General features: G+C 38.7%; 1 protein-coding gene across 4 annotated transcripts in view; it reads left to right on the top strand.

The window, feature by feature from the left end:
* Nucleotides 1-314: 314 nt before the first annotated feature.
* Nucleotides 315-26385, top strand: part of klhl4 (kelch-like family member 4) — a 31234-nt gene continuing 5163 nt past the window's right edge. The window contains exons 1-9 of one of the 4 annotated variants that reach the window (XM_079670375.1): nucleotides 315-453; nucleotides 6865-7749; nucleotides 16337-16504; nucleotides 17639-17775; nucleotides 18112-18308; nucleotides 21002-21214; nucleotides 22385-22571; nucleotides 22649-22873; nucleotides 25139-25301. In XM_079670375.1, coding sequence (XP_079526501.1) covers nucleotides 7289-7749; nucleotides 16337-16504; nucleotides 17639-17775; nucleotides 18112-18308; nucleotides 21002-21214; nucleotides 22385-22571; nucleotides 22649-22873; nucleotides 25139-25301 — 1751 coding nt within the window. In that variant the 5' untranslated portion in view covers nucleotides 315-453; nucleotides 6865-7288. Of the gene's footprint in view, nucleotides 454-6864; nucleotides 7750-8180; nucleotides 8241-14441; nucleotides 14526-16336; nucleotides 16505-17638; nucleotides 17776-18111; nucleotides 18309-21001; nucleotides 21215-22384; nucleotides 22572-22648; nucleotides 22874-25138; nucleotides 25302-26385 lie in introns of those variants that run through there. The other 3 variants (XM_079670378.1, XM_079670377.1, XM_079670376.1) reach the window with 3 other exon arrangements.

Here is a 26385-nt window from a genome sequence, read left to right on the forward strand (position 1 = left end):
TTTTGAATTTAACTTCATAAGGAAATGTTACATATGCCATTTAGTGGTGGTTTTCTTGAAACTTGCACATTACATAATAATTATGTGAAATTGTACTTGCAACATGAAATCATGGGTACTGCTTTTCTCAAAATGAATTATTAGATTTGTTGTAGGGTAAGGCTTTGTTAAAGAGGTGGTTTGCCTCAAACACAGGATGTGATCCCAGTGTTCCTGTTTGAATGCAATTGTTATTGTAGGGAAGAGGAAGGAACTCATCTGGAATTTCCTTTAAAAGAGGAAAGTGCCTCCTTCCTTTTTTGAGCGAGGCAAACATTTTTGTGCTGAAAGAGTTACAGAGGAGAAGGAAAAGTTTGAACGGTCCAACACAGTTGTGAGGTTTAATTATTGGATTACATGCAGTTCACCTACATTGGTAATGTTTTGAAGTTACAATTGGAATCCGTTTATCAGGTAAGAGGAAAGATAACCAATAACTGACATTTGCTTTACATTGAAACATAGTGTATTAAAGAGATTTAACACTAACCAGTAACTGGTCAGTTTCTCATAAAAAAAACTAAAATAAATCATATAATGTTTTAATCAGCGTTCTGGCTACAGCAGTTTATTGCTTACCTTTCAAGGTTGTTCCATGTTGAAAAGTATAAAACGGTGTGTAGATTTAGGAGGTACTGTAACGACGGCTGGTTCAGCCATGAATGGAACATTAAACATAATTTTCTCATTCATACTGTATTTCAATGTGTCCCCTTTGCCCTCCATTATGTGTAAGGCTGCATCTTGTTTCTGCAACCTGGTCATAGCCTAATCTGAGGAAATATGTAACAGCAAAATATTAGACATTCTTACCTTGAAAAGCAGTATTGACATTGCTATAAAGTGTTTTATTCACATTGTATGTGTATATGTACAGTATGAGTTGCTCATTGCAAGTGCAGGTGAGCATGTGTTAGAGTGTGTAGTTGATTCTTTCATTACATTTTATTTGTTAGTCTTCTGCATATGGACAATGGTCATTTACGTTTTAAATATAACTGCCCAACACAGTATGACATTTAACCATAGACTTCATTTAACACACAGGGTCCTTACCTCATCTTTAAAAGTAGCATTTAGTTGATATTGTTGCTAGTTCTTGCGGTCATCGCCGTGGGTGGAGTTTTTTCCCATATATTAACATACTAGACAGTATATCCATGCAAATACAATGTAAGAAACACACACACACACACACACACACACACACACACACACACACACACACACACACACACACACAACCACACACACACACACACACACACACACACACACACTAATAATAATAAATGTCGTATAGTATTATTATTATTATCTATGTATAACCCTTTCAAAACACACATATAAGGGAATCAATTAAAGACAGCAAGTAAATAAAGTTATAAAACACAGGAAGTAAAACAAACACAAAGTCAAAAAACCCAGATAAAATCACATAAAAGTAATTCTGAAAAATATGGTTTTTAAAAGTCTTTTAACGAAAAGACAAAGTTTGAAACCCTGATCTCCTCAGGCAGGTCGTTTCTATAATACAGGAGCCCATATTGCAAAGGCTCTATCCCCTTTGTGTTTGTTGTGAGATGATAATGTGGTTTACCTAGACTGTATCCTGTGTCATGAGGAGTGCAGGCAGATGGTGTCCTTGACTCCTGCTAGAACAAAAGAGAGTATAGTGTGATGGCTGGGTACTATACATCAGATCATATTTCACTTTCATGGGCTATGATGATTCATCAATATTTTTCCAGGCTGAAGACTTTTCTTTTTGTCGCTGCTTTTAATTGAACTATTCACATCTTAAACTGCACTGTAACTTTTATCCATGTACTTTTTATTTTGATGTTTATTTTATTATCTTTTGTTTTTAATGACTGATTTTAAATGCCATTTTCTTAATGTCTTTCATTTTTTGAAAAGCACTTTGAATTGCCTTGTGTTGAAAGGTGCAATATAAAAAAGAAAAACTTAAATAAACTTGCCTTACACCTTCTGGAGGCATAGCAGGTCTCCCTAAATATACTATTTATAACATGCATAAAAAAATATACATTTAAATAAAAATCTATGTTGATGTATTTGTTGTTAATCATATCAAGGATTTGGATATAGTTGCGTATTTCCTGTATTTTCCCTGATAACATTTATAGGATATTTCCCTTTTACTTATTTGTTCATATTGAATGTGTGCCAAGGAACACTTTGGCCACTACCAGTCTAAAGTTTTTACATTTGGGACATGGGGATATTTTCTTTTCAATAACAAATTAAGAGGGGATAATAAAATCACTTTTCTTTTGTCAACAGTAAAAGCACAGCTAATGCTACCTATACAGTGATAATGACCATGGAACATGTTTAGTATTGCGTTTTGTTTTAATATAAGATATTTGTTTGAGCACAATTGATTGGTTGGCTTCGCTCACATGGATATGGGCGGCATTCATTATAATCCTGTTCACCTGCGTGAGGTGTGTGTGGAAAAGAGGGTGACACAGGGCCATTGTACTTTTTGTTGACCGCAAATTGAAATGATTGCTCTGATTAATATAACGATGTACATGTCCAAGGAGAATAAGTTGATCATCCCAGTTTTCATTAAACCACATTATTTTGCAACAGAGTTTTTGATCTCAGCAACTACTTTTTTGTAGCGTGTCACACAATATCTAACAGGCCCGGCCTCAGGCTCTCAGCGACTTTGTTTGTTTCCTGCTGTCGTTATAATGACTGTGCCAAAAGGTTACTAGATGCCTTTAGTAAGGTGTTTCCCATTGTGGTTGAAGGACAGGATTGTAAAACTACAATTTTAAATACATTTAAAGATTATGTATAGCATGTTATTATGCCGCTTGACCAAAGTGTCATCACTTAGTGCAAGACAAAAGAGACGTTCGAACAGCTGAATGTTGTATTAGACATAATGGCAAAGCATGTGTATATACACATTCAATTAGCGAATCAGAATCCCCATCAGAAAGCAGTTGCTGTTTGCTGTTCCTTTTGGTCTCTAAAACAATATAATACAATGTAAAATATTTTATATGCAGAGAAAGCTCTTATCAATAATTCAGTGAATTGCCTCTTGACTGAATATAATGTGTGAAGCTCATCCACTCATATTGTATCATTAGCATAAAAACTTGGATATAAACAAAGGGTGATCCACACACTTCATGCAGTCCTTCAACCGCTTTAGTTCCTCCTTTAGTTGATTTGAATAATGCAATGCCTAGAACATTTTACTATGCATATTTTTTGTAGTAATCATAATCTCTGTACTGTTTCGTTTGGTGTGTGTGAAGAATACAACATTGTAAAAGGGATTTTTCTCAGCTAATTCTAATGGGAAGGATCAGTTAGCTTTGACTTATTCATACATACTTTTGCTAATAATGTACAAGCATTAGTGAGTGGAAATAAAAAGTGTGTATTTTATTCTTAGCTTTAAAATATCGTATTTATAATAAGAGAAGGGAGGAAATGCATTCTGTTAGTTGAAGATCTTTTAACATGTTTTACAGGTCAGATCATATATTGTGCCCATCGCAAAACATGCTAAGATTTGATTTAGGTGGAGATCAGTGAACACAAATGCTGGTTACGTAAACTCTTACAAACCAGCAGTGGGCGGTTTGTGGAGGTGGATGAGAGATTGTACAATATTGAAATCCAGCAGTTTAGGTGCAATGTTCTCTTCCTTTTTTCATGGAAGTTGAAATCAGAAAACGTTGCTGCTTTTTATGTTCAGTTATTTCACAGGAATAAAAGTTAGCTACACTTCTGTTATATCAGTTGATAAGCTTGCAATGATATGCAAAACACAGGGAGCTCAGGGGCAGGACATTAACATTGATCAAGTCATTACTGTTTAGAAATCCATAAATCCTGACCAGATGTTATGCAGTATCAAGCAGATACAGTATCACTTGTTGTGTTTCATAATCTTGCAAGGTTAACAATCCATTTATAACTCCAATTACAACCTGCTTTGTGCATATATAACTCTTCTTTTGATATCTGGATCAAAAACAATTATTTAAAGCACCAAGATCTGAAAAATTAGACACATCACCCAACATCAGGGGTTCTCAAGATGTGTGGTCATGGGATACTGATGAATGAGCTGGCAAAGAGAAGTGGATGGTTTGGGTTTACTTTTAATAAAACAAACAATTATGCATTTAATCTATTAATATTCCAATGTTTCAGACAAATCATGTGCCCTACGAGATCTAAAGTGAACACAAGGAAATGTCCCGCTCCAAAGCATCATTCTGCACAGTGAATGCGGGATGATTGGCTCTTGTCAGATAATAGCCTTGTAAGTTAACCCATGTGATCACATCCTAATTGTTGACTAATCAACTGCTTACAAATCAAGAGTAAGCTTTGATCAAAAGTTCCATGGTGCATGGTTCCACGTCTCTTTGCTTTTGAATTATTAGTTAAGGTATGGTATTTCATTTAGCTGCATGGTGTGGTTATCTTATGCTATGCAGAAAAGGGATCTATTCTTGAAATGTTTTCTAGAGCCCTGAAGGAGGAAGAGGAAGCTAACTGACCTTGAAGGCTCATCAGATGCAGTTTTTCACTTGTAATCGCAGGGGGCTTTAACCCATTTACACGCAAACGCATAAGAAACGCAAATGAACCGAATACGATATCAAAAAAGTCTTCCGTTCACATGAGACCGCTGGGGAGCGCTTGAGACACTGTAGTACATATGCCGGGCCTTTAAGTGGCGCTGTACTTCCGCACGAGACCGCTCGAAAGCGCTGGAGACGCTGTAGTACATATGCCGGGCCAGTAAGTCAGTAGCTGGGTCATTCCAGAATTGGAGGATATTTCATGTCCCCCATATAAAAAATCTAATAATCCATGCCCAAAATGCTAAAACATGCACTTGTTGTGTTAAACATACTTGTCTTGAGACAAAATGTGTATAAAATTGTAGAAAAAGTGGTTTCAAAATATTATTTAAATTATCAAATAGCTCTCGAACATCCCCTAAAATGGCATTTTTCTCTTGTCCCCGCTTCTTGGTGACCAACTTGCATGTCAAATATAACATTTAAAATAGGGATTTTATTTACTTTTTTTGGTATTATTCTATTGATATATGTCTCTTGTAATGGTAAAATCTATTTGTTAAATCATAAACATATTTTAAATAACAGTAATTTTGCACAGAAGGTGTGTCCCTCAACATACGTTCAACCCTGTTACCCAAACCTTTTTAGATTGGCACAGGAAGTGAAAAAACTGTAAATAAGATGACACAGTGGAAGTGACATCAGCAAGCCATGTGCTAGTGCCATGGGTAGACCAAAACTAAGTCCTCTCTTTTATTTTTCATATTTTTACAATCTTTTCAGTCTTAAAAGAGTGTGGCACTCTGACCCACTCAACCCTGTTACTGATATTACCAGAATAAAGCATATTAATTTCAAAGTTATCTTTCTTGCATTAGATATCCAAGTTTGTCATTGCCTTGGAAAGTAGCATTACATGCTACATCTAGCAATAATTCCTGAGGTTAAAGGCTCAAATTAGCATTGATTTTCAACCCTGTTACTTTCAACCCTGTTACTATAATTAGACTAACAGGGGTAATTCTTCATTGGAAAATATACATTTGATGCCAAGCTGGGCAAATCACTTTTTTTGATGGTTTATTATCTGTTTTTCCTAAATACATAAAAAAACATAAAATAAAAGGTTATTTTTTTGAAAAAAAAGGTGTCTAAATTGTCCTCCAATTCTGGAATGACCCAGCTACTGACCATGCTACAGCAGTGAGCAGCAGAGGTGGGGAGAGGTGGGCCTATGGCTTCATCGTTATCTAGAAATGATCGTATAGGCCCTAAAGGGGTACATACGGAGCCGTTTGCCCCCCCAGAGCATTCTGTTTGCAGATCTCACCACCTTGGGACCCGTATTCGTTTGCGGGGTCCGTTTCCGTGTTTCCGTTGTGGCCTCGTGTGAACGAACGGGCTATACGAAAGCGAAAAGTAATGGATACAACCGTTTGTGTTCTCGTGTAAACAGCACAAGGTGAATATTTGTTTTGCATGGCTACATATACTAAAACATTTTCCCATGGGATTCAGATTGTTGCGGAATAGCAGACTGCATACAGTATGTGTATTGTGATTTACTTTTCACTTGCCTAGGAAAGAGTGTGTTGATTGATGAGAGTAACTAATGTATCCTGCTATTTTGTTTATGGATGAGCATGCTAGTGTATTTACATACATGAATGGATTATAAGCTCCTTCTACAGTAATAGTCCTGATAGTTCAGCCTATAAGTAGTCTTTCTCTTTCCCTGCTTGAGCAAGCAGTGATTTACTTTGTTAAGGTGTGACCTCATCATCCTGCCTCTGTGATACGCCACCTCCCCATAACAGCAAGAGCAGTTGGCCCTGTTATCACTCACACACACACACACACACACACACACACACACACACACACACACACACACACACACACACACACACACACACACACACACACACACACACACACACACACACACACACACACACACACACACACACACACACACACACACACACACACACACACATGAACAAAGAGAACAGCATCACAGAGGAATGGGCATAGCTTGGAAGATTTTATGATTTATGATTTTATTTGCAGAGTATAAATGTCTATATCTCTCTCTCTGTGTGTGTGTGTGTGTGTGTGTGTGTGTGTGTGTGTTTGTGTGTGTGTGTGTGTGTGTGTGTGTGTGTGTGTGTGTGTGTGTGTGTGTGTGTGTGTGTGTGTGTGTGTGTGTGTGTGTGTGTGTTTACAGAGCAGAGACAAGACAAGGAGAGAGGGAGAGAAAGCGAAACAGGGGAGACGAAGGGGAGGGAGTGTGGATCATGCATGTGCATTAACTCAGCTCCAGCGGCACAGCAGCAGCAGAAGCAGCAGCAAACAGAAACAGCAGTAGCACAGGAGAGAAATAGAGAGAAAGACAGAAAGGGAGAATTGGAGGGAGGGTAGTAGTCTCAGGCACAGGAACAATAGCTGCAGAGGACTGCTTTCCATCTCCACTAAAAGAACAACGGACGAGTACTAGAAGGAGGAGGGGATGTTCATGATAGTAGTGAGGCAATAACGGAAGAGAAGAGTCACATTGTAGGCACTGAGGACTGGAATCAAGGCTCTTCTCTGCTCTCCATGTTTTTGGGGACTCAACATACCATTGCCTTCGTTTCCAAACCCAGAGGAGGATGTCTGTGTCGGGAAAGAAGGATTTTGACGTGAAGCAGATCCTCAGGCTCCGCTGGCGCTGGTTTAGCCATTCATCCCAAGGTTCGGCTGGCAGTGGAGGCGGAGGCGGTGGAGGGGTGGGTGGGTACATCCAGCAGGATGGCCTGGACCACAGAGGGACTCCTGTCCAGGGCCGGCTGAAAAGCCACTCACGTGAAAGAGGCATTGGAGGACTACGAAAGAATAACAGCCCGGTTCACAGTATTTTGGCACCTACACCAGGGCCCACACCTGTCTATGTCAGAACGGGTCAACAATCATGGCACCATCAGCAAAACACCATTCAGGGTCTCCAGGTCAACGAGGAATCCTCAAAGAGCAGCTCCTCACCGAGCAACACAAGAAAGGAGGACACCATCACTGGCCAGGAAGATGTAAAAAGCAGCACAGAGGAACCTGCAGAGGTGGAGGCCAGAGAGAGGTACGACGGTTAGGAGTCATTTGACTTAGTAGACAGAATCATGCTACATCAGTAACCTTGTGTATTCTTGATTGGCCGAAACCCGATACTGCTATTTTGGTAAGAAGTTGTCTCTTCCAGTTTTGTAAGGAAAGTAAAGCTGCTTCAAAATTATGAATTAATTAACAGTTTTGATGATGTTTTGTTAAAAGAATAGCCCAACACTGCTTGGATGTTGCTTAGTTAGCACATACCAGCCATACTTTAAATCTGTTTAAAATATTTCTGAGACTAAATGCATACATACATATATATATATATATATATAGTATATCTAAAGCCTCTGAACTTCATTCAATATTTACACTTTCATCCTGTCCGTCCATTAATCAAGCAGAATGTAAATACATGCACAGCTCTCATTTTCCAATTTACTCTTGCTCTGTCTGCAGCTGCTCTCATGGCTCACCTGGGGGAAGATCACTCTTATTGTCCACAGCATGTTAGGCAAGGTAAACCAATATAGCACCATTTTAATTATTCACCAGACCAAAAGCCAAGGCTTTATCTGTTCCATTGTCTATGTTGTGGTCCAGATGACATGCACTGTATGACTTTGCTTGATTCCTCCAGATTCTTCAGTTTGTACACATTACAATAATGCATTCTTCCATGGAGTTAAAAGCGATAAATAGCTATTGAATCGCATAACCGGGAACTAAAAAGTGTGTGTGTGTGTGTGTGTGTGTGTGTGTGTCTGTGTGTGTGTGTGTGTGTGTGTGTGTGTGTGTGTGTGTGTGTGTGTGTGTGTGTGTGTGTGTGTGTGTGTGTGCGCGTGTGTGTGTGTGTGTGTGTGTGTGTGTGTGTGTGTGTGTGTGTGTGTGTGTGTGTGTGTGTGTGTGTGTGTGTGTGTGTGTGTACTAAAAGCACCCCACATCAAGGATGAAAAGCCCAAGTCTCCCTTTTATCTGGTCTGTGACATTCTAAGATGATTGGTCCTTAGGCTTCCCTGTGTGCCTTTGTTTTCCTGCACCTGGGGACAATGATAGTGTACCTATCCCTTTATTTTACAAAGAGCTCACCATGATTAAACAGGTAATTCTGAATACAGACTCTCTGTCTACAGCCAGAAATATGTCAATGTGGATTAAATCAATGCCACGAGCAGTGGACGGTTGAGTTCCCTGAACAGAGCATGAATTATTCTGAGTTAAGATACAGTTTTGGAATCAGCCTGACATTCGGCTCTCAGTGTTGGTATAATTGGCAGATGTTCATGTTTGTGGGTCCCTGTATGTGAAGAATGCATGCATAAAATATGTGCCTCAAGGTAAAAATCTGTAACTCGACAGCTCTCAATGCAGACCTTGAGTTCAAGATGGCCATGTAAAATATAGAACAGCCATTATATTTTGACAATAATACTGAAATATTCAAATGGTTCTTCTCTCGTGGATCATAAATATATCTCGGGTAGACTTGTATTGATATCCATTCATGAATATGATAATCAGCAATGTAATATAACAAACAAAAAGTGTTTTGAATTATTTGAGGATTTTTCCCACCCAAATTGTCAACAATGTCGGAGAAACAAACCCTCTGTTTTTCTAAATAACAATGTATAGAATATTGACAGACAGTTCCATCAATTTATCCCTTCATTTAAATAAATACATCGTCCTCTGTACCTATTTTACATAATTATTAAATCAAGAAATGTGCATTTTTCTGTTCATGCAATAGCAGGCTGCCAAATGAGTTTGACCAGGGCTATCAGGGAAGCACATAATGTAATGTGGTGAGATGATACGGGTGTTCAATTAAGTATGTGTATAATGTTAAAGCAGTCATTTCATACCTGTGAAGCGCTAGTTTCTGAGAGGTTTGGACAAGCACTGCATTTAGATGTAACAGATTGAGCTAGTGACTGTGTGATACATCATGGCTTGTATGTTCTTCCACGGCTAAGTAGATGTGTCGATGTCACTGATATATGCACATTCATTTACTCCACCAGCTGGGTGGCCCTATTACGTCTCACATCATAAATCCTTGACATATCATTTGTCACAATCCCTCAGGCAGAATGAAGAAATTAGTTCTGCTGGCTGTGAGTCATACAAAAGTTGTAACCGTTCCTTTGTAGTTGGAAAAATATGTGCCAATCATTTTGTGTGACGTGCCCCTCAGTGATTAGTATCATTCAATGTCTACCGAAAAATCTGTCCCTCCACTTTATTCTTTTCTTCTATAGATGTGTTTCTCACTTTTCCTATTCATATTCCAGATTGCTGTCAAACTGAACTAACTGGCACATTCAACTAACATATTTCATCCTAATTGGGTGGTTGTATTATTGGACAAAAATACTGTGGTCACAGTGGCTATACATTTAGCTTTGTGCCTGCATTTAAGAAAGTATTCTTCGTATTAGTCGGCTTATTAATCATAAATGTATAAGAAATGTATATCAGTTCAGAGGTTATTCAGCAGCAGGAAGGGTGTTGGCAACATTACCATTGAGCTTGTGTCTTTTGTGTTATTATTTTTGTTGTAGTTATGTAAGTTTTGTCACACATTCCAAAAACCTGCCTTGATGAGTATTGAAGGAATTTCAAAAGGTCAATTGATGTTGTGGTTTATGCTGATCTACTTATTGTTGCTCTGTTAGCTTTCTCTTGAATGTATTTAAAGGTTTTATAAATAACATTCAGAACATTAATGAAGCAATAAACAACTATTTGCTTTGTAAATATATAATGGAATATCGGCATGGTTAGCACAGAATGAAGGCACACTTCCTCTGTTATTGTTGTAATACAAGTGTTTATGTTCTTTCTTTAGGTAACCGGGTTGGCAGTGCATGCATGTTAGTGCATGTGAGTCCCATCATAGATATACTCTGAATATATTATTTAGCCTATCCAACTATTTACTTCTGACAAACTGGTAGTTATCCACAGAGCTGTTAAATCAAATGTAGTTTAGTAAGCAGGAGATAATACCACGTTGTTTTCCACCCTTGCTCCTCATGCTCTATATTCAAATATATACTGTATATTTGTTGTGTCCTCATGACTATCATCCAAATAACCTCTCCCCATCGTTGACAGAGAATATATGACAGAAGTTAACCTGAATGGAATAGAAACCCTGACCTCTCCCACATAAACACTAACAGAGGATTGAGTCAGCAGACTGTTAGTTTGAATGATATCTCAATTCCCTCTCCACCGCCTTGGAAAAGAAATACCACCACCTCACCCCCTGTCAACAGCAGTAATTCAGATGTTTGTTGGATGTCTCATAACACCACATTGCTTACAGGGTCTCGGTCTCCTTGTGACACATCCAGAGGAGGCGTCCTTAAGAGGCTGTAAATTGCAAAATACAGTATATCTGTTGTAATATCAAAATGACATCTTGAGGGATGTAGGAGGTATTGCAATCGCATATAATTGATTCTGAGCATGCTTCAACTTTGCCAAATCAGCATTCTGTGTGCAACAAGGCCATTGCAGATGGAAGATAAAGATCAAACCAGAGGTTTTAGTTACCCCTCCTTATGCTTTTGCAGAAGGCTGTGGACAGAGGTACAGTTTTATTTAATGTTGGACACATTACTAATTTCTGTTCAAATGCAGATCAGTCATCTTTTCCACCCGAATGGACCCAGTTCAAAGCAAAGCCCTCACACAGCTTTCTATGAATGTTACACCGGCACTATGAGTAGGGGCTGACTTCTGAGGCACTCACGTTAACTTATTTGCATTGAAGAAGTTTCTTTGAGGCACAGACAACTGTGATCAAGCTGAAAATGTCCTAGTTAATCATATCCGACAGCAGAAAAGTGTTCAGTATTTTTTTCTGTAAAATGGATGGTTTGCATATTCAATAACATTTAGATCTGTTGGAGGATTTCAGGGAAATTAATTAAAAAGATGTGGTTTTAGTCACCAAATAAAAATGGCACTGCACTTAAGACATTTTTAAATCTGAGTTTTTAACCCTCTAAGCTAGAAAGGTTGGGAATCAATATTGTATCTGGAGATCTAAATCTATCTAATATACAGTATAAACCAAATGCATGCAACCAATGCTCCACGGCTTTAATAATATGGATTAAGTTGTTTACCCACTAACATCAAATGTAAATAAATTACAGATCTAACAATGATGACAGACTATGTGAGTAAACTGCCATCAGCAAAGCAGGTAGAAGCTATCTGCTAAGATCTGCAAATGTTTCACTTAGATGACGCCCACAACACACACACACACACACACACACACACACACACACACACACACACACACACACACACACACACACACACACACACACACACACACACACACACACACACACACACACACACACACACACACACACACACACACACACACACACACACACACACACACACACACACACACACTTTAAATCACATCTTCAAGCATTATGATGCAGAGCTCAGCATTTTTTTCAAAGTAAATCTGTAAAGCCCCTATCACACTGTCCCGAAATTGACACCACATGGACACACGAATATGGAATTGTGAATTTCGCATGAAGATGGCCCCGAACCACACACGAAGGCAACATTTACATTACATTTAAGACATACAACTGCAATGAAAGTAGCAAAAACAATTATGTTAAAGTACTATGATACTGTACTGATATGTTCAGACTTTGTTCTTTACTTTCTCTGTCTTTATATGTAGAATATATTACGTTTTCTCCATCATGTTGTTTCCATAGCAACAACAACTTCCTGTCAACTCGCCTTCAAAATAAAAGCATCTAAATAAAACAGGAAGTTAACCTAAATTAAATTTAAGACATACAACTGCAACGAAAGTAACAAAAACAATGTCATATCCTTTTCAGTTTCACAGAACAAAAATTGGGTTATTTACATAATATGTTTTCATGATTTTGTTGTGCAATAAAACAACCAGAAAAAGGATAAAGGAAATGTTCAAATTCGGCTCTGATCGTAACAACATCGGGCCATTCGTGAGGGCATCTTAAGCCATCGTATGACCGCCGGTGGAGTTTCTCAGGCTCCGGCAGCAACTTCGCGAGCGGTGGCAAAATCTTTGGCATGCCAAAAAATTGCCGAAGGACCTTGCGAAGGTTAATTTTCGCGTTGAATTTGTGTGTCCATTTTGCCGGGGCAAAAAATGCCTGATGGCACCGATGATCAGACGAAGATGACACAATTTGACAAGATGCCCTCACGCTGGCCTTACGAAGGGCAAAAAGATTCAACACGAAAATGAACCTTCGCAAGGTCCTTCGGCAATTGTTTGGCAAGCCAAAGATTTTGCCACCGCTCACAAAGTTGCTGCCAGAGCCTGAGAAACGATGGCTTAAGATGCCCTCACGAATGAGTTCACACACACGATATTTCCTTTATCGTGTTTCCATCTGGTGTCAATTTCGGGACAGTGTGACACGGGCTTAAACAATGTCATTATTGAAATAAGATTTACCAACTCATTAAAACGTACCACTCCAATCCCAGTGTTAATATTCTGTGTTTAGCAACATTCAATTATAATCTCTATTTTGAAATATGTTCATCTACTGGCACATTATTCCTCAGTGGCTTCAAGCAGATATTTCCCTTAAGTTAATTAAGTCAATTATGTAAATGTTCATTATCAAACGCACATACTTTGACAGATGATTTTCATTTTTAAATATGTAAGATGTAACTCCTCTTGCAGTTTCTTAATATTCAAAACATCAATTAGTATGCCACCTGAGATTTTCATTAGCTTTTTGCAGAAATTCTGCTGACATGACTTCTCCACCATCACTTTTCTCTTTACAACGTGTGCGGTTTTGGTGAGAGCTGTAAGAAGGCAATATTTCATTTCTGTTAATAGCAGTGTCAATTTTCCACTGAAGTCTCTCACATAAAGAGCCCAGAGGCCACATTCAGAGCAGATTTCAAAAGACGTGGATCCCATATGCTGCTTCATTTCCTCCATCATTATCAATATTAAGCATGTCCGGTATTACAATGGAATGAGAAGAAGGAAGTCTGTTGCGAAGTGAGATAGTAAAGTGCAGAGAGAAAAATCTATTTCTGTACAGAGTTATCATCTCAGCCTTACTGCCGGGATCAAGCTATTACACTCAGTGTATATATTTCTCTCTACACAAAGCCGAATGACAGTAATACAGACTGTCAAAGCACAGAGGCATATAGAGATCTCATGGAATATATAGACTTGGCACATGCTGCATGAGGCTTTGTTGGAGTTGTTAGATTCTCAACCCAACCCAAGCTACTCAGCAGCCTTTAGGGGCAAATGGCTGTTATAATCCATTTTGAAAGAGACATTTCCCATTTGGCCCAGGCAGGCACGACTTTCCCTCTTGCAAAGAGATGGAATTGACATTAGTTGGAATAAGACTGAGATTTTCAGCAACATGTCTAACTCATAACCTTTACGGCTACAGGCTAATCCTCGCTAACCAAAGCGCATCAGGAATTGTCCGACTAGGATGACAGTTTTGACCCATCGAGAAGTCAGAATGAGTATAGGAACACAAACATGATATTTAATACGCTGTATAACTCATATATTATTTTTAATGAGTGTTGTATCTTCACCTGAAAAGCTTGTGAGGTTTTTTTTAAATGAATATGTATTTCTCAGATCCAATTTGACACATTGTGGTGTGATAACTTCAAGAAGGTGTGAGGAGATAATGACAAGACTTCAGGTGACATGTGTTCAGTCAAGGAAGAAAACGTCACATGTACTGTAGGGTGAGGAGGGATGAAGCCCTCTATTTTGTTCTATTAATGCATATAGGCAATTTTACTATTGTTCTAATCTATAATGTTCTACAAATGCAGATTTGCACATTGAACGTTTGTAGATAACAAAATAAATCTACAGGCCCTGTTAGGGTGTGTGACTCTGTGAATTGCTCAGTATTATGTGATGTACAGCAATGTACCTACAGCAGTTTCTCTGGAGCAAGGTGTTCTGGGGCTTTAGTGCCTTAATAAAATTGGGCTATACCTCTGATGATCCAACCCTCTACTGAAAGTGAAATATATCCCTCAGAGAAATTTACTGCTCCCTAGAATGTGATACCAAAGCAATTAGTGTCGGAGAGATTGGTAGGCATGAAAAATCCTTACAGCATGCCTTGGAGCCAATACAAAGGCAATGCATCTCAGTTTTACGGCCCCATTGCTTATTCAGTCTTGTTTGGTGTTCCTCTCCAAGACTTCAGAGTCAGTGGGGAATTATCGTGACAGAGCAATAAATTACTCTTGCATTTAGCATAAAGTCTCCCAATAAAGGTTAGACTATAGGATTCTGCAGTGACCGGGGGGCAGTATAAACAAATCCCCAAGGGAAAATGTTGCTTTTGGTAATCAAAGAGAAGAAATCACACACCAGGCTAAAAACGTTATAATAGTGTCTTAATCAGGATATCAATAAGGGCCATCACTCCCCTACACCCCTCCTGTGTTATCAATCTTTGTATGCGCCAATATATTGTGCAGCCAAGCATGACAGGTTTTCATTTCATTCAATCGACAAATCTGTAACTTTGCTAGTTTATGCAGCTCTCATGTTGGTGCATAACTGGTAATGAGCGGGGATATTAAGTGTTGATTTAAATAGCAGTGACTTTTTTTTTCCTTGAGCAAAATCAGTCTTGAAACAGCCGCAGGACCGTGAGATGACAGTAAATTCCCCCGGAGAGGCAGCTTGGGTCTGTTTATGTAGCGTAACAAACAACCCTAAATGTCAATGAGTGGACTTGCTCTGTGAAGGACACCAAAGTGTCTGGGCTGCATTATTTGCCACGTGTCTGAGGGATTACTTGGGTGCCTGTAGAGCCGCATGTAATCTAGCAGCCTGTAGGGACAGGGACTCAGCCTCAACAAAATGCTGTAAGAAACAGGCTTGTTCACTTGTTAAGTCCCTGTCTTTGGAAAACCAACGTGCACACACAGATATATAGATGCACACAAAGGCATACACACATTACAGACACAGTGACTTTCTGTCTGGAAAGCTGTTGCATAGATTGGGAAGCTCGGTTGTCCCATTGGACTGCAGTGCTCAGTTATCGACTTATGTATGCAGTTGTGTCCATAACAGTTTTAATTTCAGCTTAAGTGGCAAGAAAGCTGCAGATACACCTCAGGGAGTAGAGTGCGATGTGTTTGACTAGGCCATTTTGTGTCCTCAATAATATGTTGCTTATCTTGCTTCGTACAGCTTTTTTTTTAATTATTTTTTTATTAATGTTATATTTATGATAGGGAGGACAGGGAGAGGAAACAAAAGTTGGTTCAATTAATTAGTCCTCCTAAATTAAATGTCTTTGTTATTTCACCTAAAGTGTCCGATCTTTTCTCTTTGTTTTTGTCCGCATTATGTGAAGTCCTCGTCAAGTGAAGTCATCCTGACGACTAATTCTTACATATGTCTATTTCCAAAATAAAAAATAAGAGGAAAGCTCATTGCAACAAAACCTTTTAAGCAATGTAAGTAAATATTCATGCTTTAGTGCATTGTTTTAGCCTTAAACCATCTCTCTTCTCTTCCACAGGTTGGCCCTGAGCACCTTCTCCAAAATGAACACCAACTCCTCGGATGAGTTTTTCCAGGCCACAAATCATGCAGAACAGACTTTCCGTAAGATGGAAACCTACCTCCAGCACAAGCAGCTGTGTGATGTTCTCTTGATAGCAGGGGATCATAAGATACCCGCTCACAGGTCGGTGTTTGCGCTTCAGTCCTCTTTGATTTCATTAATTACACTGCATCGGTTTAGTTAAGAGATACAGAAGCTCGTGTGAATTCACTTCATTAGGTTACAGATGCGAGCGCCCAGGATTTGGTCTGGAACAGATTTTGCATGTTAAAATATATTATGTCAGTCCAGATTCATCTCAGGAATAATCGAATAATCTTTAAAATGCAAGAGCAAGATTCTTCAGATGTTTAAGTGACAGGAAAGATATGCATACTCTATGCTCACTGGTTGGCATCTAAATCATGCACACTGCTTTAATCTAATTACACCATTGCACTTCCTCATTTCCACGTTACAATTGTGCAGTGAAGGAGCAGTGTGATTCAATACATGAGTATGTCAATATTGAGGCATCAAGCCCTCGGTTGGCAGAATTGAACATATCGCATGACATCCCCTGAATGCAGAGAGGCATCACGTTCACTGAGTGCATCTTTTTGTGTACGTCTTTCTACCGGCACATTTTGTTCGTTCATCAAGACAGATTTATAAAACAGAAACCAGAATACTCCACAGAGAGGAATTATTAGTGACTGACCTATAGTCAGTTCTCTGTCTACCGGTTCAATGTGGATTTATATTTGTAAACCAGGTAAAGCAGGAACGGTGTGTAGACAGCCAAAATAATGCAGGATGAACCACAAATATTGAAATGTAGATGTCGATTGCTGGACTGTCCTTTCCTTTTATCGCAGTGTGATCTCTGCTTCTCTTCATGATCAACCATTGTGTTGTATGAGACAAATAAGAAAGCATAATTAGGAGTTGGAGCAGAGTAACTATTTGCAACATTAAGTCAATGAGATAACTTAATTCATCATACACTGAACGAGTTGAATGTGGTGGGAACAATACCAAAAATGCTGCAAGCACAGAAGCAGAATAAATCAATTTAAGAAAAAGTTATACGTGAAAATACACAGAACATTGTAGCCGAATATACTGGAAAGATATACCCTTTTTTGAGGAAACACAATGATTGATTCACTTACCCTTTAAACAATTCTGCATTCAGATCTCACTTACGGTATATAGTCAGGCCAAGTAATGTACAGCACACAAGAGCAATAATTCACTGTGTTTCATTTATGGCAGACTGGTGCTGAGTGCTGTGTCGGACTACTTTGCTGCTATGTTCACCAGCGACGTGAGAGAGGCAAAGCAGGAGGAGATCAAGATGGAGGGAGTCGATCCAGAAGCCCTCAGGTCCCTGGTTCATTTCGCCTATACCGGTGAGTGCTCGTAAACACGTTCACTAGCTCTTGTAAGTAGTTATGAGCCTTCTGAAATCTAGCATGATTAAAATGGATCAATAAGGAAATTCACCACTGGGCTTACTGACTGCAGCAATTCAACAGTGTTGTTTTGTTTACTAGACAAATCCCCTTTGATAAGTCTGTTGTTGGGAATATCCAAACCCCCATTTTCTTTATTCTATAATAGGGTAAAATAACACAATGTTGTTGATCCAGTATGAGATGTTAACAATTATCTCCACAATGTGTTTGTCCTTACGGCTACCACCCGTCATGACATAAAAATATATTCTTCGTGTCCTGACATTGCAGGTGTCCTTGAGCTGAAAGAGGAGACTATTGAGAGTTTATTGGCGGCAGCTTGCCTCCTCCAGCTTTCACAAGTCATCCAGGTTTGCTGTAACTTCCTGATGAAACAGCTTCATCCCTCCAATTGCCTGGGAATACGCTCCTTTGCAGACGCCCAGGGCTGCGTGGACCTGCTCAATGTGGCTCACAACTACACCACGGTAAAAGAGCGAGTAGAACTAGAACATATTTATATGGCTGGGTGGGCTGAATTATTTATTTTGTAACTACAGTTTGCACCCTGAAAGTGGCTATGTTTTGAATTACTACACAATAGCTGTGGCAATGGAAGCTTGAACATTAAAAAGATTATCTAAACATGTAGTCTAATCAACGCTATATCCACTTTCACAGGAAAGACAATCACCATTGTAGTGAATACAAAATGAACTCTTATTAACATAATGTAAGAAGCTGAGGATTCAATTTAATATTTGTTTCTAATTTAAATGTATAGTAGCCTGTGTGATAAGCATTATGTTGTCAATGACGTCAGGTTTTGGTATAATGTACATAACAATTATTGTGACCATAGCTAGGCTAGCTAAGTCAAATAACATGTCATGTTATTTAATGTTATTTAAAACATGTCAACCTGTAAAAGAATGACATATTTGTTTCAGGGTTATTTATTTAATATAATTTGAGTAGAGAAACGGAGGACGTCCACATTTGAATAGAAATTGAAAATGTTCATTCTTTCACTTTATCTAATTTGGTTATGTGGCTGTCAGTACCAGATACCACTACGCTTCACATTGATTAGTGCAATGCCAGACCTAAGAAATTGCAATTTTTATATATATGCCTGCAAAGAGTATTTGCATTGGATTAAGATTTGTGCACACATTTGTCAGATAACGTCTTGCTGGCCATGCAGAAGTGACAGCATGAGGCAGGCGTTATCTCCTAGAGGACATCTGCTCAGTCTGTTTACATAGCCCCCATCCAGGACCAGGAGGTTAATCTAATCATCAAACTGCACAAGAGGGCCAACTTCCTGTTCAATCACTTGTGTAATGAGCAGCGAGAGCTGTGGGCTTCCTGGAAGTCCGTTCTCCGGGTTGTGAGTGGAGCAAGTTTTGTTTGGATAAGCTTGTTTTTCACAGTTAGGCACAGTTGAGATCCGCCTCAGACATCCTTTTCCTCTATGAAATAGTAGCCATTTTTATATTGCAGTAGATAAAACTGTATTGTTTTATTTTTGGGATTAAAGTATTTTCTTTTAACAATAAAACATGTTTATGTTACATGTCACAATAAATACCACAGAAATCGGATGTTATAAAATGAATCTCAATTAAGAAAAATATTAGAATATAGCAATCTGACTCTGCCAGGCCTTGCAAATTGTCTGGTAATCAAAATGTTCTTGAGCAGTAATTATGCTGCCTCACTCCCCTTAACATCAGCGTTCCTCCTCAGAAGACACTGTTATTACAGAATTACTAATTTACATCAATTAGTTTCCTATCCCGCTGATCTTGTTTTCCAAGCAGTTTACCACCAATGAGTTTGCCAGCATCTGAAAACACGTCTTTTTAAATGTTTATGAAACACTCTGTTGAGCTTCCAATTTGGTTGTCAGCTGTTCAGTGGTAATCACAAATAATTGGTCTGAAGTAACGTCAAAGAGTTGGATGGCATTTCTCTGTCCTTCTTGCCACAACAGATCAATAGCTGTCCCTCATTTCATTAGGGCTGTTTCTGTTAAGCTCTTAAAACCTGCTCTCATAATAGATTGCTGTAATTTGTTGGAAGTTGATGATCAATAGCGTCCATGTTTTTTCGTAATTGTTGAGCATCCAGTCTAAGTTATTCAGGCGGCTTAATATTTAATGCTTAGCTGCCTCGTTAAAAGAGGGGAATCACTGCGCGATTATGGCATGGATTGCTCTGTATTTCTTTCATCTGTTTTAATGTGGAATATAACATATGCAGCAGAAGCAGGAGGGTGTTTTATATAGCATCATTTTAATGGAGCTGCCGTGAGACAATGTCCTTGAAGAGGTAGCCATGCAGCGTTGTAATGTCGCCTGGGCTGCTGGCCAGTAAATGGAAGATCAATCTTAAGGCAGGCAATAGAAACCGTGCAGCTTCTACAAAACTTAAATCTGGACACTGTCTGTGTGTCATGGTAATGTTGGGGAGCAATGCCTTTTTGTTTCTCATCAAAAGGCTTAATGGTTTCATCTACAATAAGCAGCACAAATGTTGTGTAAGCTTATAAAGAGGCTCTTTCTGGAGGTGTTTTATGCCAGATTGATTTGAAGCCCGCTGCTATGTTGATTCTTTTATATAGTGAGCCAGCTGAGTGTAAAAATGTGTAAGAGATAGAGTGTATTTCATCAATGTAATCTGTGGGGCTGCAACCAACGATTATTATCTTTGTCAATTCATCTGACAATCATTTTCTCCATTAAGAGATTAATTGTTTGGTCAGTGTTACTCAGTGTTTGCCAAGCAAGAAGATAGGGTCCTTAAATTACTTGTGTCATTTAGATATCTTACTGTCATTAAGTAATAACAAAACTAGAAAATAATAGCTTTTTTATCCGTAAAAAAATATTGAAACTGAGGAATCAAATATTAGAATATTTGGCCATTAATGTAATGGTTGACAACTCATCTATTTATCTTTACAGCTGAAGTGAGTTATATGTATATTAAATCATTGATAGATACCTCTAAATTTGCTCTCTCAATCTATTTGCATTATTTGTATTTATTGTCTCTGTTCTTGTTCCATTTGGTCCTCACACCCGCACGCACGCACGCACACGCTGCACCGAGCATACTCCCCGGCTAATGACTGATTATTATCTGCCTAATACACGTCTCCTCTGTGTACCAGGAACACTTCCTGGAGGTCATTCAGAACCAGGAGTTTCTGCTGCTCCCCACGGCTGAGATTGTTAAGCTGCTTTCCAGCGATGACATCAACGTCCCCGATGAGGAGACCATCTTCCAGGCTTTGATGATGTGGGTGCGGTTTGAGGTCCAGCAGCGACAAAAAGACCTCGGTATGCTGCTCGCCTTCATCCGTCTGCCTCTTCTTCCTCCACAGGTGAGATAACATGGAAAAGGGTAGAGGTGGTGTCTAGGAAAATGTATGATTTCTCTATAGGAAAAAAGGCCCCTACCAATGTTAAATAAAGCATGACATAGTCAAATGTTCAAAATCCAAAGATAAGTTTACTATCATTGCAAATTTAAAATGTCGGAACCAGGCAATACAAAATGGCACTTTAGTTTGAAAGTCAATCTACTAAATGATGAATTGACTACTTGTTTCAGCTATAAGTCACATATATTAAATGAAAGATAACCACCCAGTTCACATCCAATTGACCACTGTAAGGCCGTGAACTACCGTATTGTCAATAATCATTTTGTTTAGTGGTTGTACAAAAAAATTCTACTCTCAATGATAAATCAAACTGATAGTATGACAGCTAAACATAATTTTTGATATGCATTACCAGACTTTAAATTGCTTGGTTATGTTTGATTTATTATGGTTTCAAGCACAGCAACTCAAGTTTTATAACAGCTGTATATCAGAAGATAAGAAGCATTTACAACTTAATTTACATACCATCCAACCCAGATAAGCAATATTTTCCAGATCAGATTTTCAGACCTTATGTAAATGATTGCTGCTTTATTTTCACTGACGGACTTCCAAGACTAATTATGAACATGTTTTTCACTCTCACTTTATATTGGTGAAATTAAAAAATAACCCAACACAACTATGAAGTGAATTATTTTTATGAATAACACAAATAAGTGGTAAATATTATCCAGCACAGAAGTTATCTCATAAATTGTCTTGGGAGTTTTTGTCGGTCGCGAGGCAAATAAACATCAGAAATAATCAATCTGATTTTCATAACTGTAGAAACTGAAAAGATGAGCCGCGTAATTCCACATAACTAGCAGGCATATCAAGATCCATAGTTTTATAAAAAACATGATATGAGGGTTGAAACATTAAATAAAACCAAATAAAAAAGTGTTCTCTTGTCAAAGCAAAAGCTACAATTGCGTGGGTTCAATAGTAAATAGAGGTAAGATGTTTAAAGAAGCCCTATTATACACATGTTCAGGTTTCATAATTGTTTATTGTGAATCTACTGTGACATGTTGTCATGCTTTATTGTTCAAAAAGTACTTTATTCCTTTTTTCCTTTTTTGAGAATGTAGCCTATTGATGTGATTTCTTGAATTGTAGCTCCTTGCAGATCTGGAAAACAACAAGATGTTCTCTGATGATCTGGAATGCCAAAAGCTTCTGATGGAGGCCATGAAGTACCATCTCCTGCCTGAGAGACGTCCGATGTTTCAGAGCCCAAGAACCAAACCTAGGAAGTCCACTGTGGGCGCACTTTACGCTGTAGGGGGAATGGATTCTACCAAAGGTACATAGCCCGTATGCTCAAGGTATCAATACACAAGATTGTATTTGACTTAATTGTATTACTTGCTGTGGTTTTAGGCTCCACCACCATAGAGAAGTATGACCTGCGGACTAACACGTGGGTCCAAGTTGGAGTAATGAACGGACGCCGGCTGCAGTTTGGTGTAGCAGTAATAGACAACAAGCTGTACGTAGTCGGAGGGAGGGATGGACTCAAGACGTCCAACATGGTGGAGTGCTACAATCCTATCAATAAAGTGTGGTCCACCATGCCACCGATGTCAACACACAGACATGGACTTGGTAAGTGTGTCCAATGAGATAAATGTAGCTCAAATTACTTCATTTAACAGTAATAGACATATATCGTAATAGCTCGATAATTATATGCTCTTCTATCGATAGAGTATAGAGTGGTGCAGGGATGACATATTTACCCAGAAGTAAGCTGCACATGGGTTCCTTCGACAAAAAAGCAATGGGATTTCTCCATAGGATTTTGGAAAATAGCTCGAAATAAGGTCTGTGGAAAACAAACCTGTTTGATAAATGCACGTTTTGTTCAGCCGGATAATATCCACATGTCTACCCTACTTTTATAATATTCTAATCATAAATCTAATGGCCAGAAGCAAAATGCTAACGTTATGCTATAAACAAACTACAGCAGGGTCGCACGACTTCAACGTCACGCCAACTTAAGATCGATATTCAAAAATACTGATTCTAAATTGTACAAGTTGAAGCGTTTGTTTTAACAGTTTGCAAGAGCACAGGTACTTGCTTTCAAGCAGAAGAGGGGCAAACAAACTTAGCGGGAGTGTTTACGTGTTCGGCGTAATGACGTACAACGTCCTCAACAACTTCTGTAGTCCTATACAGCCACTTGTTAACAACCATCGTTTTTCAGACACGTAAACTCTTCAAAAATCACCAGTGGGGTCACTGCTGATGTATTTAATGTCGTAGAACAAAACGTGATCCGTTGTGTCAACCACAGACCTTATTTCGAGCTATTTTCCAAAATCCTATGGAGAAATCCCATTGACTCTGAGACGATGGAGCCGGTAGTGGTCGAATGCTAACTCACTTCCGGGTATTAGGACTTGACACTGCACCACTCATCAGGTGATCTTGAAAAAGAAAAGGGCACATTCTTTCATAATCTATTGATTAAAGACATAACAAAGTTATTTTGCCATTCCAAAACATATAGTCACTCATCAACCATTTTAAAAAGTACAACAACAATTGGACACTCTCTAATGGCAAATACAGTATGTCAGTAGAGGTGCAACTAAATATTGGTTAGTCTTCTCATATCAATGTTTTAATCAAATGTATTGATGAACAACTCCACCGTAGCACCATGTGTTAAGAAAACGATTTCCAAGTCCTCCATTTTTCAATGTTTTTCTCACTTCCATTTATTATTGTGTGTTTGTTTTTGTCATACTTAAGCCAAATGTATTTTGACTTTGTTATTAGGTTTTTGTATGATGTATAAGCTTGGTCAGGCAACCTGGTGTTAAGAAAAACCAACAACTGCAGGATGCATGCTCAGGAGGATCACAGCAGGCGTGCTGTAGAAAATAATCATACATTTCTTTTTGAGATACGCAGACCTTTGATATCTTCACATTCACTTATCAAAGCTGGGCATGCTGTGCTGGCTCTGCTCCTCTTTACCCTTCCCTGCCCAATAAATCTCATATCAGAAGCATTTTGATTCACAGTTGAAACAGGTCTTGGTGACAGAACAGGAAGATCTTGTCAAAGAGTTCATCCCGCTCACCCACTGTGGTCGGACGTATCAGCCAGCCCAGGACATCACACTGTACAGATTACCTCTGTTGTCTTTGATCCTCTCCGTAGCAAATGTCTCTTGCTGCTTTGCCTGTGACATGCATATTTTCAGTCTGAATACATTTAAGCTTTTCTGTCTACCAACATCTCTGCCCAACCATTTCATGCTGCGTGCATTATCATTAAGGACAAGTCAAAGTATTTATTTGTATTCCAAAGCCACTAGTCGGCAATAAAAAGGAGTTTAACCACGACAATTGCTTTTGTCTGACAGTGTTTATGTCATTCGAGGTTTCTTGAATGCGGTCTTGCCCTTATGTTCCTTCAAACATAATTGAACTCTCACCAAAGGAAATAAGGGTGGTAATATAAAAATCCATTGTGTAAAACATCCTGTGCAATGTTGCTGGGTGAAAACGCTTTCCACTGTGACTTGGGAATGAGAAAAGAACCATGCAGTTTTATAGTCTTCCTGTTTTTCTGAATGCAGTCGGTCAGCTACATGACTCACTCTGCCCAAATCTAAAATGAGAAATGTACCTCTGTCGCAGCTCTTTCTAAGAACTGTTGAAAGAAGACAAGAGTTTGGTTTGGTAATGGTAATTTAATGTAGATCATCCTATATAAAATACATACAGTATATTAATACACAAAATGTAACAATATTAATAGATGTCATAAGTGTTCAAGAGGATTGTTTTACTTCTTTACTAAATCAAAATGTATTTTGGTCATTTGTATCTCTTGTTTCTATTTGTGTAGGTATAGCTGTGCTAGAGGGCCCCATGTATGCTGTGGGAGGCCATGACGGCTGGAGCTACCTCAACACGGTGGAGCGCTGGGACCCGCAGGCCAGACAGTGGAACTACGTGGCCAGCATGTCGACACCACGGAGCACCATGGGAGTCACAGCACTCAATGGAAAGTAAGTAACTTAATCGCACCTACAGCCCTGCAGTCATTTTAATGCTTAATAAAATGTTCAACCTCACACTATGAGGAAAAGTATATTGTCGTATTTCTGTGTCTTTGAAATATATTGGATCCTTCGGTCGATCGAGGTCACTGGCATCTGTAAAGCCACAACCAGCAGTGAAGTGGTGCAGGGTCTGCTTTCATAAAGGTTTTCCTTTTTAAATGAAGAAAAGATGAATGTTACAGTGTTGAAGAACAAAAGACTCCCCCACACTCTCCTCTTCACTGCATCAGGTTATATTCAGTGAGTTCTGCTCTTCCACATAACAATGGTAACATATGAAAGCAAATTGTGTATAGAATAGAATACAAATAAAATATTCTGAAAGTTGATTTGCGGACTGTTTGAAATATAAAATAAACATGAACAATAAATTGCCTTGTGAAATGGTCAGCAGAAACGTAACTTGAAATGAATCATGCAAAAACCACAGGCATGGTTATGTAACTTATAGTGCACTGGTCCAGGAAAAGCTGTTCAGCATTAGTGCAGTTGTAGTTTGACAACATTACACGTCTTGAATGCAAAATCAAGCCTTGTGGTCTGTGTGAGGTAAACTACAACGTGGCTGCAGTAGTCAGCAGCACACAGCGAGTATCTCTGAGGTAATTCATACAGTGTAATTTAGACTCTATAAAAACACTTTGTATATTTGAATGAACTAAATGCCTGACAACATTATTTGAAAGTAAATTAAGCAAAGAAAAGACCGACTCCCAGACAAATTTAAATATGTTTGTGTGCCGAAGGAGAAAAAGAGGCTGCTGCTCTGCTACATCCAGTATTCAGTGTAAAAGTCGATGCTGAGTTATTTCTGCAACTAGGTCAAAAATAGACAAAAAGGAAGCTGTTTCCCTAGCCTCTACTTTCTAGCTGTTGGGCCTGTGAGCCACAAGCACTAAAAACATTGATGTGATCTCTCTGGGAGAGAACACTCTCAAGGAAAGGGCCTTTGAAAAATGGCATTTACTACTAACTCCTCTGACAAAATCTGTCATGTTATCATTGTTTTGTCATGCTTTTCATTTTGAAA

This window comes from Notothenia rossii, assembly GCF_949606895.1.
Source record: "Notothenia rossii genome assembly, chromosome: 3".
NCBI classification, from domain to species: domain Eukaryota; kingdom Metazoa; phylum Chordata; class Actinopteri; order Perciformes; family Nototheniidae; genus Notothenia; species Notothenia rossii.